This window comes from Brachyhypopomus gauderio, unplaced genomic scaffold, assembly GCF_052324685.1.
Source record: "Brachyhypopomus gauderio isolate BG-103 unplaced genomic scaffold, BGAUD_0.2 sc37, whole genome shotgun sequence".
NCBI lineage: Eukaryota > Metazoa > Chordata > Actinopteri > Gymnotiformes > Hypopomidae > Brachyhypopomus > Brachyhypopomus gauderio.
Window position 1 is genome coordinate 1,600,529 of NW_027506867.1, and position 12,484 is coordinate 1,613,012.

The 12,484-nt window shown below is 45.0% G+C and overlaps 1 protein-coding gene across 2 annotated transcripts in view; it reads right to left on the reverse strand.

The window, feature by feature from the left end:
* tspan7 (tetraspanin 7) overlaps window positions 1-11,424 on the reverse strand; it is a 36,730-nt gene extending 25,306 nt beyond the window's left edge. For both annotated transcript variants that reach the window (XM_076985124.1, XM_076985123.1), the window contains exon 1: window positions 11,265-11,424. In XM_076985124.1, coding sequence (XP_076841239.1) covers window positions 11,265-11,345 — 81 coding nt within the window. In that variant the 5' untranslated portion in view covers window positions 11,346-11,424. The remainder of the gene's footprint in view (window positions 1-11,264) is intronic.
* Between the last annotated feature and the right edge of the window lie 1,060 nt (window positions 11,425-12,484).

Sequence of the window (12,484 nt, forward strand, 5' to 3'; positions counted from 1 at the left end):
AACATTACAAATAAGCGTAAAACGTTTACGTGCAATCTCTTACAAACGAGGTTGTAATAAACCCCCACCCCTCTCCGGCAGGTAACAGCAGGAACGCTTCTGTGCATTTCTGCAAGTGCTACAAATATTTCTGGTCATTTCCAGCACCTCCACCAATTTACCGTTATACAAAACAAACATTAATTCAAATGATCATTAAAATCATCCTCCGTGCAGAAAGGAGCAAGAACGGTGACCGATAAACACACATTCTCATAAACAGCCCGTGATCGTCGCTGCACGGATGGCGTTGAACGTTGAACGTCCTCCTGGGCAGCTTGTCGCTGACTCATGCTTTGACAGGGAGGACGGGCCTGGCAGATGCCACCATGACTCAGCAGAACAGGTCTGTCCAAACATTTGCATCGTCGGTGCGTAACCATGGGCCTTTCGGAGAGTTTACAATCACGTAAGAGAACTGCTATGTCAGTAAAGAAGTGAATTCTGGTTTAAACTGGGGTTGTTGACATGGTGATCACATAAGCTAGGTGAGTTTGGCCAAATCCACTCAGGCCCTGCAGCATGAATTTAATGCACGTTACATCTCCACTTGCAAAGAGAGTCTGTGTCTGCTTACGTGGGCCACGTCTCTGGCCCGACAATCACGTTAAGGCCACAATGATAGTAACAGGATGTGGGTTATGCGAGGACCAGAGTCTCGTTTTCAGCGGGCTGAGCGGGGTAACTGGAGGGGAGCTGTCGGTCCTGATTGCGGAGGAAATGGACCGTCTCACCGCTCAGCGAGCGCAGCTGGCTGGGAAACCGAACCTGCGCCTCGCTAGTAAGACAAGCACGGCAACCTGACGCAGAGTCGCCCGAGGTATCTGGCCCGCTCCAGAAATAAGAGCGGGGAGAAATTACATCTGCTTCGACCAGACGGGTTGGCTGCTGCGACAACCAGACGGATGAGAGGACAGACGGACGGACAGACACATCAACAGAGAGATAAACAGAGCCGTTATCATGCCTCTATCGTGAGCGCTGACATATGAGCTATGGAAAAATAACACAGGCACAAAAGACGCGAGGACCTTTTCTTTTTTTTTTTTTGTCGGGAGCGATGTGTTAAGAGAAACAGATGTAGCACACACACGACACTGTCCTCTGGCATATTGAATAAGGGCACATGAGGAAGGAGCACTAATATAACAGTGAAAGAGCCCTGATCACAAACAACCTGATTAGTTTCATTTGACTTTTGACGCTTTGTTGTAACGTTAATTACGCAGGGTTATTATTATTATTATTATTATTATTATTATTATTATTATTATTATCCAATTCTATACCCATCCGATACTGGAACTGGCCAGCACCGCTTGACTGACTTCTGTGTCCTTATCACTCCCAATACTGAATAACTTCACCCCCATAGTCTTGAAATGGGACTCAGGTGTCCCCTCCACATTACAGGACGCTGGTAAAGTCAATGTGGCGCTTGTGTAGTGAAGGGCCACTGTGCCACGACCAAGTAGGTCTGTTATGGTGATATAAATCTATAACAATCGTCATTGAAGCATAATGTTTGATGAAACAAAAAAATCTGGAGTTTGTCTACAAAACATTACTGTGGAAACAGGAGGTTAAAGCAGATGGCCGCTGTTACACTTAAAACAATACAATTTAAAATCGCACCTGCTTCTCTCTAAAACGAGCAGGTGGAAAATACAACTGACTGCTCTTGTATCTACAACACGTTCACGTTTACTTGTGAATCATATCCGCGGTGAAACACTTTATCTTTAGATCAAATGGCCTATAGTTCCCGACATTTTTTGCGTTTGTTTGTTTGTTTGTAGCGTTGTAGCGCTACCGTCACGAGTGTTGATGGATGAGCTGTGAAAAATATATATAACAGCAAGGGAGCCATAATGCTAAGTACTACTATCGACATATTTCATCTAAGCGCAAAGCTGTTCGCCACCGACACAAGGTGAACACAGATATTTAGCACTTCGCCGCAAACTAACGGCTAATAATAATAATAACCTCTTTTTCATTAGTGTCCCCGTGTAAACTGGTCGCAGCGACGGCTGAGAAAAGCGTTAGCGGGGCTCAAATGTGTCTCGTCTCGCAATGACAGGAATGCTACTCTAAATGGGAGCACTGTGGGGTCAGTGTCTCTGGTCCCCTCTGACCTCCTCATTCCCAGTAAGTAAAATAGGAATTTAAATGAGATTCCACTGTGTACATGCTAGCCATTTTGAAATATGGTCAAGCATGCATGTTAAATGCGATAGGCTATAGATTATAGCTTGAACTAAAATATCAATTGGACTGTCTTTGCTTCTTCTGCTACACAAGCCCCAGGTTAAACAGTAGACATTATTTAACATATTTAGCTTAAATTAAATGTAAAATAATATCTACAACAGAAAGGTATGTTGTTGTTTTTGCTTTTTGACGTCGTTTTGTTCCTTTGTTCATTTTACTTGTTAATCTCAACAGTTCTTCCACACTATTTCGGCTGGTTTTCATGGGTTTCTGACCACGGGTCAGGCCAGATGCCCGCAGTGCTGGGTGGGTGATTTTGGGAGAGGTTTGGCAAGGGAGCGTGAGGTGATGAAGCAGGCATGTTCCCCGCCTCACGCCCCGTTTACCATCAACCCCCACCTCACATGACTGACCATAGTGACTCAATCCTTCCAGATACTCATTCATTCAAGAGAGCTCTCAGCCAACCACACAAGCTCGTGTCTGTCACATACAAAAAAATTAAAAGACACAGTAACATCTAAGGAGACAGAAAAGACCTTCCATTGCAGCAGCTTAAAGAAGAGCAGCTCACACACAACAAGGGAAGAAATATAAAACAAGGAACTGTTTACTTAGGTGGATTAAGAGAAAGCACATTTAACCAAATTGGGACCGTCTGTGATTTGTTCTGAAGCTTAATCTGAGGTAGTGCAGTTTTATTTTATATTATTAATCGTGAATTATTTTAAAGAATTTGCCAGTTTTTTTTCTAAAAAAACAAACAACTGGCCTGTTTTGGCCAATTATCTATAATAATAATAATACTATATTTCACAGGATTCAGAACTCTAAGAAGTAGCTTTTTTGGTAGAACAGGTGTAAGTTGTAACATATGTCCAGTGGAGATGATAAAGGATAATATAAGTCTCGCTAGATCCACAGTCTCAGACAAACCATCTCTATAACCATTCAGCAGTAAAAATCACTCATTCTCCAGTGACACAATTATGGGGTCTTGAACTTAGACGCAGTACTGATACTACACAAGGCTGATTTAAAGCAAGAAAGCATAATGTATGAATGCACAGAATACAGTGATGGTCAGTCACGTTCCAGAATTGATTGCTAACCATCTGGACAGTTAATAGCGCAAGAGCTTTAATGGCATTCTGCCCTGGGTGACATGGTCTGAGAAAATCAGAAGCTGGAAAGATGTTCTGTCCAGGGTTCCTGAGAGAAGTCCGCAGGTCAGGCCACACTGCATAATACAACGCAATTCTACAGAGGTGGACCAGAGCGACAGGCTCACAGAACAGCAGGGGACCAGGAACCACTGGATGTGAAGTACCTGCCTGGTTCAAGATGTTGCAGTTTACGCTTATAAAGCTATAGAGTTTTCACTGGTTTTCACAGGACCACCACCCAACACAAACCACTGTTACCACTGCCTGCACACGCACTATCACCACCATCGTCACCAGCAGCCGTAACACAACCGCCTTGTAGAAGTGAAGCCACCACTGGACACTTGTACAGGCATCAGTAAAAGTGGAAGTTGAACGGTCTGTGATTTCTGGAAGTCACTGTGTCAATTTATTTGACCTGTGAATGTTGCTATAGATACATTTTCATGTCAAAACTGGACTCTGAGGTCAAGACTGAGGATTTTTGTGTTTAAAAAAAATATTCTACAGAGCTCTGATACTCCATATACTCCATAGATTTAGCATACAAAAATACAAATTTTGTTTGAAAAAAAAAAAAAACTAGCATGTGCATAGCAAGACCTACTTAGTAATTACTCTCTAAACAGCACAAAACCCTGAATACTGCTTCGATTATTCAAATGTGTATGAAAAAATGTAAATGCATGGTGCAAATATTTTGACAGAACTCTTTCTGTTTTCTCCAGTTCATGTTTTTATTTAATAACTTCAGCCCACAAATAGCAACAAACAAAAAGGAGTTTAATGAGAATCTACAAAGTGCCACACACACACACACACACACACACACACACAAACTGGATGATCTGCCTGCCTGCTGGTTCTCATCTCAGGACACTAAGGAACACAGTACTTGCCGGGGAAGGGGTCAGGGGCCAGGGGTCAGGGGTCAGGGGCTCCTGCACTTTCCTACGTATCGCTAAGGAACACCGGTGCCCCTCGGCTGAATCTCCCACACCTGTGGCACCAGGACAGTACGTGGTGTTCAACAGCATACAGGTACCTAGCAGAACCCCCAAAAAACACCCCTCAGCAGATCAACACTCCCCCAGCAGAACCACACACCCCCATCAGAACCATATGCTCCCAGCAGAACCCCCCCCAGCAGAACCACACCTGCTCAAAACCACACTGGACTCCACTGTGTGTCTCTGGGTCTATCAGGTGTTCAGACATTTAAAAAGAGTACCAGAGAGTCAATGAACACTGACCCAGAAAAACCTGTCATAATATTTCCACTAGAATTACTCTCATGTAAACTCTAACTTGTGAAGTGTAATTAAAAACCCAAACAGATCATGTGGTGTGGTAATTTTGGGGTGGGGTGGGGTGGGGTGGGGGGTTCCCACACTGATGACAAAGTTCTCCAAGTCTCTTCTTGAGCAACTCGATGGACGTGGGGACCGTCCACCCCTTGTGGAATTCCGAGAAGGGCTGTTCAAATGAAGGCGGGCTGCCAAGCACTGCCAGGTTCATCAGTGGTCTTAATAACACCGTTAGATCTGAAACCCGAGCCGCCATGCTAACATTAACTCAGACGTTCCGCCCTCGACGTGGAGGGTAACATACAGACAGCTGTCTTCACCAACCTGATGGCTACACTCTGCCTTGAAGAGTGACCACAGTGTAATACAGGCTTTGAAAAGAAATAGGTTTTCATATCTGTGTTGATTTTGGGGGCGGTTTTGGACAGCTGTAATGCCGTGGACCCTAGTTCCTGGGTTCCTGGGTTCAAATATGTTGTTTTTTTTGCTTGCTGAAAGTGGTTTGGTTCAGGAGGTTTGGTTCTTAAAACTGAATAAATAACCACAAACTGAGCAAGAAAGTGTTAAATTTAAACAAATGCAATTAAACAGATTTTTTTTTTTTCGGGGGGGGGGGGGGGGGGGGGGGGTCATACCTCGTGCTTGCAATAACAGATGGCAGCTTGCATGGCACTGTTAATCTGGCTCATGTGAACCCATCCAGGGAGTCCAACCGCTTATCTTTAGCTGCTGGATCAGCCCCAGATGGGTACAGTGTGAACGGTTAGCTGGGCATATGTATATGTGTAGAGGAGCTTTAGATCCTGGTCTTTAGATCCTGGACATGCAGGGTAACGGGTCCAGAGCAGAATACATCTCCTTCTTGTCCACATTCCTAGATGTATGGGCTGACACCTCTCTCTCTCTCTCTCTCTCTCTCTCTCTCTCTCTCTCTCTCTCTCTCTCTCTCTCTCTCTCCTATCTCTCAATTCATCCATTGTTTACTGCGGGACATTCAGAGTGAGAGTGTGTTGTGTTAAGGGAGCGGACTTACAAGTGCACTACGGACACACAGTGAGTTGTGTCACTTTCTCAGAGACCCCTGTGTGGGGGCGGGAGAGCCCGAGGCGTAGCGGGGGGGGAGGGCTCTGTTCTCCACATCACAGTCTCATGCTTCCTTTCTCTCTTTTCCTTCATCTCCCCTCCTTCTCTCTCTCTCTCTCTCCTCCTTCCTCTCTCACCACTCTTTCTCTGTATTTTGCAGTATGATAATTATTGTGTCTGCTTTGTCATTCTTGTTAATGCCCCCCAGAAGGTGCTGGGATGTTGGGGGGGGGGGGGGGGGTGGAGACCGCCAGAGGGGCCCTCTCCCTCTCCAACCTCAGCCTGCCTATTTACAACCCTCACAGGAGCGTGAGAGGGGGTGAGGAGGGAGACGTTGGGGGGGGGGTGAGACAAAGAGCCAGACGGAGAAGAGAGAGTGAAGATGAGACAGAGACTGAGAATGTAAGAGAGAGGAGGAGGAAGGAGCTGTAATAAGGGGAGGGAGGAAGAAGAGATCTCCATTTAGATGCGCCTAATGGCACAAACCCAGCCGAACAGAACCCCTGACAGGAAGTTCACGATGAAGCCATTACAAAGCGGAGTGCGACCAAATTATTTATGTCCTGTGAAGAAAAATGGCCAGTAGACATGATATGTTATGAGGGTCTATTTGCTGTTACTTTCAGGCTGGTAAATGAGATGTTTCAAACCAGACTGCACTGCAGGGGTTAGTCAAACCAGAATGTACTGCAGAGATTAATGAAACCAGCCTGTACTGCAGGGTTTAGTCAAACCAGATTGTACTGAAGGGTATAGTCAACCATACTGTACCTAGTTAAACCAGTCTGTACTGCAGAGGTTAATCAATCCAGCCTGTACTGAAGGGGTTAGTTAAACCAGTCTGTACTGAAGGGGTTAGTTAATCCAGCCTGTTCTGAAGGGGTTAGTTAATCCAGCCTGTACTGAAGGGGTTAGTTATACCAGTCTGTACTGAAGGGGTTAGTTAATCCAGTCTGTACTGAAGGGGTTAGTTAAACCAGTCTGTACTGAAGGGGTTAGTTAAACCAGTCTGTACTGAGGGGGTTAGTTAATCCAGCCTGTTCTGAAGGGGTTAGTTAATCCAGCCTGTACTGAAGGGGTTAGTTAATCCAGCCTGTACTGAAGGGGTTAGTTAAACCAGTCTGTACTGAAGGGGTTAGTTAATCCAGCCTGTACTGAAGGGGTTAGTTAATCCAGCCTGTACTGAAGGGGTTAGTTAAACCAGTCTGTACTGAAGGGGTTAGTTAAACCAGTCTGTACTGTAGGGGTTAATCAGCCCTCCGCCATTAGCAGATAGTGCTTCTCTCTGAGTGCTCCTGTCTTCTGTGTAAACACTCTTTCACATAGACACATACTGCAGGTACACCGACGTTAAATGCATGATTAACTACATATCCAGCCATGCACCATCCATCCATCCACCCACTCATCCATCCATCTGTCCATCCATCCATCATTAAAAGCAGTGCTGATAAAACACAGTGATTTGTTATAAAAGAGGAGCCAATTCAACTGCCTCTGTATTTGATTCTTACATTCAATTAAGCAAGTATTCATTTTGTTTTTTTCTGGCATTCCTCTATATCGGAGGAGCAAAATGGAGAAGTAATACAGCTATGACTAACATTAGCTCAAAAACTGTCTGAAATTAAATTGATTATAAATTATACACAAATTCTAGAAGTGAATCAGATTGTGGTGAAATTTGAGACATGAAGCGTTGAATCATTTCCTTCAATCAAATTAAAGGAAATCAAACTTTTATGCCCATAGCCGTAAGCAAATAACTTGCGTATTATTAAATTAAGAGCCACCAGAACACCAGCAAGGCCCATGTTTGAGGCAGGCCCAGGTTTGAGGCAGACCCAGGTTTGAGGCAGGCCCATGTTTGAGACAGGCCCATGTTTGAGGCAGGCCCAGGTTTGTGGCAGGCCCATGTTTGAGGCAGGCCCAGGTTTGAGGCAGACCCATGTTTGAGGCAGGCCCAGGTTTGTGGCAGGCCCAGGTTTGAGGCAGACCCAGGTTTGTGGCAGGCCCAGGTTTGAGACAGGCCCATGTTTGAGGCAGACCCATGTTTGAGGCAGGCCCAGGTTTGAGGCAGGCCCATGTTTGAGGCAGACCCAGGTTTGAGGCAGGCCCAGGGAAATATCGCTACACCGAGCAGGAGCAACATGGAGTTGGCAGCAGAGTGAGGAGCCACAGAATCTGGGTCAGCAGACACCAGAGAAATGGGCTGGGGGTCAGGATTAGACAGAGAGAGGGGGAGAGTGAGAGTGAAAGAGAGTGATAGAGTGAAGGTGTTATTCATAGAAAGAGGGGAAAGGATGGAATGAGAGAGAGGGAGAGAGACTTAGGAATGAGAATGCTTAGTTCAAAGAGACCAGCCTATACCTCTACACCTGGGCTGTCCAGCTCAAACACACTTGGCTGTGATACTCACATGCGACCGAAGGCCTTGGTTAACAAGATTATGTGGCATGGCTAACATGATTGGGTAAATCGTGATTGGATAAATTCGTGTTGGACCTTCTACAGAGCAAGGGATCTCCAGGGACCAGAGATGAGCACCCTGCACAGAATTATGGGAAGCTCCAGTTAAACGGAGAAAAAAATAGCACATGTCTCAAGGAATGATCGGCTAATTTCACTTGGTAATTACAACAATGGCATTATTACTGACTGTGAAAAATTACAACGAGAAACCAACCTTGCTGTCATTGTTTTAGGATGAATTTAACCTTAGAGTGGATAGTTAATATGAAACACTAAGTAATTTAGTAATTTAGTAATCAAAGGCTGAATGGACAGCCTGATGGAGATGGCGTTCTCTCCGTATGGTGTACTCAGTTCCTGAGCCTCACTCATTGTGTAGAAGTGAGAACCCTGTGGAGACAAAGTCAGGGGACATCTGGTTTTACTGGGAATCAAGATATTAGTGCCAGTCCTCTGCAGAGAATCTAACTGAGCTCTGTGCACACTGAGGCCAGACAGACAGACAGACAGACAGACAGACAGACAGACAAGCATTGTCTTTGTGTTCTTTCACAGCCCACACAGGAAACATTCACCTCTGGCAGTCAACGGAAGTAGCATCCACACCACGTACAGTCCGCAGGTAGTATAAAGGTGGATATGTTATATGGTATTCCTGTTACTCAAGCATGCAAATTCATCCTGGCCGTGGACTGCGGTCAGCTCTAGTCCCTAGCAAGATTTTCCAAATCTGTGTTACCCTTTACAGCATAACGTGTATCCGGGACACTCTAAAGCTGTGTTAGATCATGCCAATATTGGACTTGAAGAGGGTTCAGTTAGGAAACCCCGGTCAACCAAAGTTGTCTGTTTTGGAAGATGGCAGGGCAAGTTATGCCCACATGCCAGTTATTTACAACACGTTGCTTTACACCAATGCCAGTTATTTACAACACGTTGCTTTACACCAATGCCAGTTATTTACAACACGTTGCTTTACACCAATGCCAGTTATTTACAACACGTTGCTTTACACCAATGCCAGTTATTTACAACACGTTGCTTTACACCAATGCCAGTTATTTACAACACGTTGCTTTACACCAACGTCTGAGTCTTCACTTTTTAAAAAATGTTTTTATCACAACAGGTATGTCAGTGTGCAATTCCACATCTGCTGTTTGGTAATACAGCTAAGCAAAAACCAAAACCTTTGTGCCAGGAATCCCAATCCCCAGAGATTACAAAGAAACATCTCATCTAAAGACACTACGAATATCAGATCGTTTTGTCATCATACGCCATTACTCTCAAATACGCCCCAGCTGTGAGTCGTCTCAGATCCCGAACAGGAAACGTGCCCCGCCCCGCTTTTGCTTTGGTTAATGTAGCTGTTGTCGGCGATGGTGTTAATGTTCAACCGAACATTGTCGTCGAACCGAAGGAACGGTGCCACCGGCAGCTGTGCCTCGCTCTCCTCCGATTGGCTAATGATGCACGCCATTCTGTTGCCACGCCAACACAGACTCATGCGGCTGGGGGCCTAATGGAGGATTCTGATTCCAAAGCCTGATCCAGTGCCATTAATCTGTGCACAGTAGATCTTACAATGTGGACATGAAAGTAGAAAAGAAATCATTAAACATGCAATGATGGTGTTGCAAGGACTTTGAGACTGATTTGGTGTGTTTGCTTGCTATTTTGAGTTTGATATCACGTTTTAGGATGTTTTTCAGGAACTGATATCATTTGGAACGATCTGCATGTTTCTCACAGAGGTAAACTTAATACAATTTCATTAAGAATTTGGATATCTTTCATTTTTGAATAACAATGCAGTGCGTACACTGCATTCTCTTAGTGGAAACCCCATTTGTCTGCTGTACGTTTATTTAAATAACTGATATATAATACCCAATCTACAAGTAGCTTGCTTATATAGACAAACTATTCACAGGTTCAGAATGCCAGTGTGTGTGGTGTTTAAACAGAACCAGGTGACTCAGTCTAGATCATTCAACAGTGCCTCATCAAACAAAATATAGCATACCTTTAATGTTACATAAATATAAACGCTACAGTTAACGGCCCATCATATACCTGACTAAGACACTCTGGGAAAACGGATGTATCATATATCAACCTGCTGACACATTTTTCACTCCCGTTGAGGTCTTATGACATGTAACATAACACATAAGTGGTCGTTATGCATAACAACCCATAGTCTGTCACTTAAGCCGTGGGGGTCAAACAAAGTATTGATTATTAAACATTTCATGGTGCCAGTCCCCCTCAGAATATGACGCTTCCAAGGATAAAGTCAAATTCATGTAGTAGGATTATGTAGTAGAAATGTTCAACGTGTCTTTTTGCCTTTAGATGAAACTACCAAATCTCCTCCTCCGGAAACCAGCCGATTCCGATACAAATGTAACTACCACCTCCGAATTAGATTTCTATTCCCGTTACCTTCGCCCAGATACTAATCCGAACCAGGGGCGGGGGGGGGGGGGGGGGGTGGGTTTGTGAGTAACACCCCCTGGTTTCTGACCCAGGCTACCTGCGCACTCCTCTACCCCCCGGACACAAGGATGCTACGGGCTGACACTCTTGTCCACAACACCAAGGTCATCGCAGTAACGCGTCCACCATCCGTCGGTACCACACGAACCTACTGGCTACACGGCGCATCTGCCCTGAGATTATGACAACTGGTACCAATACACACGTTTTCATGCGGTATAGACATCTGACACGTATAAAAGCTTCCTAGTGTGTGTTATTGGCATTATTATTATTATTTTAGGAGACCGCTAGAAAGCCCAGTGGAGATCGTGGTGAGCTCGAATCTGCCATTACGGACATGCACTTGTTTCGGCGGCGCAGTGGAGCAACATAACGGTTATTTATTCCCATCTGATCCAAATCCAGCCAAAATCGCATCGCAACATTTCAGAATCGTTCACCTTTGCGTTGTGCGTTCAAATAAGTTCGTACTTACCCAAAATACGAAGGAATAGACGATCAGCAGGGTCTTGAGACAGGTTATTACGGGTTTGGTCTCCATTCTCCTTGATGCCATACTACGGTAAAGCGGAGCGCAGGATTTTGGTTGGACTTGCGCTGCTGTGATTCTCCGCTGGGCTCCGTGCGCCAGCTCGACCGCGGCCTCTCCCAGCGCTGTCGCTCTAGGCGCGACAGCCAATGAGAGAGCAGGATGCGGTTCTAAGGCCCGCCTTCACGATGACGCCCCCCCTCTACTGGGAGTCACGTGACCATGACGCCGGCTGCTGCGCCAAGGGCGAGTGCAGGTACATTAACGTGAGTGGGATGTGGAGATCATTTCTCTAAAGAGCGGACACACACATCACGTTTTATCTTTCTTTATAGAATTATTCTCTCAACATGATGAGAGAAATGAGCGCCACAAGGAAATCTGACTAGGTTGTGAACATACTGTAGATTGAAGAACCCAAATGTTCCTCTCCCTTAAAGGAAAACTAAAATGTTTACACACTTAATGGTATTTCTAAAAACATTTATGATAAACTTATGATAAGACATACTGTCTCAGCCACGTTAAGATATAAGCTTTGTAAGGGTTAGCTTAACTTAAATGTTGCTCCTCTCTGACACTTTTTCGGGCTCCAAGTCTCTCCGACCTGATGTAACAGCGCGGTGCGAAATAAATTCACAGTTCTGCGCCAAAATTAGCGCGCTTGTGTGCGATATTTGACGCTACAAATCTACAATGCATCGCGAACACAGCTGGGCAAGATCGCTGCTCTTGCCAGGTACAGAGGCCTGGAGAGAAGAAGCTAAGGGGATGACGAAGGGCTTCACTAACCTTAGAGAACATGCCCAGGGTCAGTGCGCTGGTTCGGCCCCTCTCATTACCTGGGATAAAAGCCGCGGGCATATCAGCGCAAACCAGGGAACATTGAGACCAAGGTGTCCTTCTGAGGTACTTTGACCAAGAATAGAAGGAAAAACGGAACGGTAGATTTGAGACATGGTTCTGGTACAGCGATGATGCCAGTCACATCTTTGTGTAATTGAACCCCGTGTGTTTATAATTCACACGACGTTTATCGTCTCCGGAAAATATTAAGGTAAACACTATAATGTCAATAGAAGATTCTCTCCAGAAAAGCAGTGTTTAAGTGTTGAAGCTTAAATGCATAATATCCAAAGAACGTAGATGTGTTTTAGGATACAGAT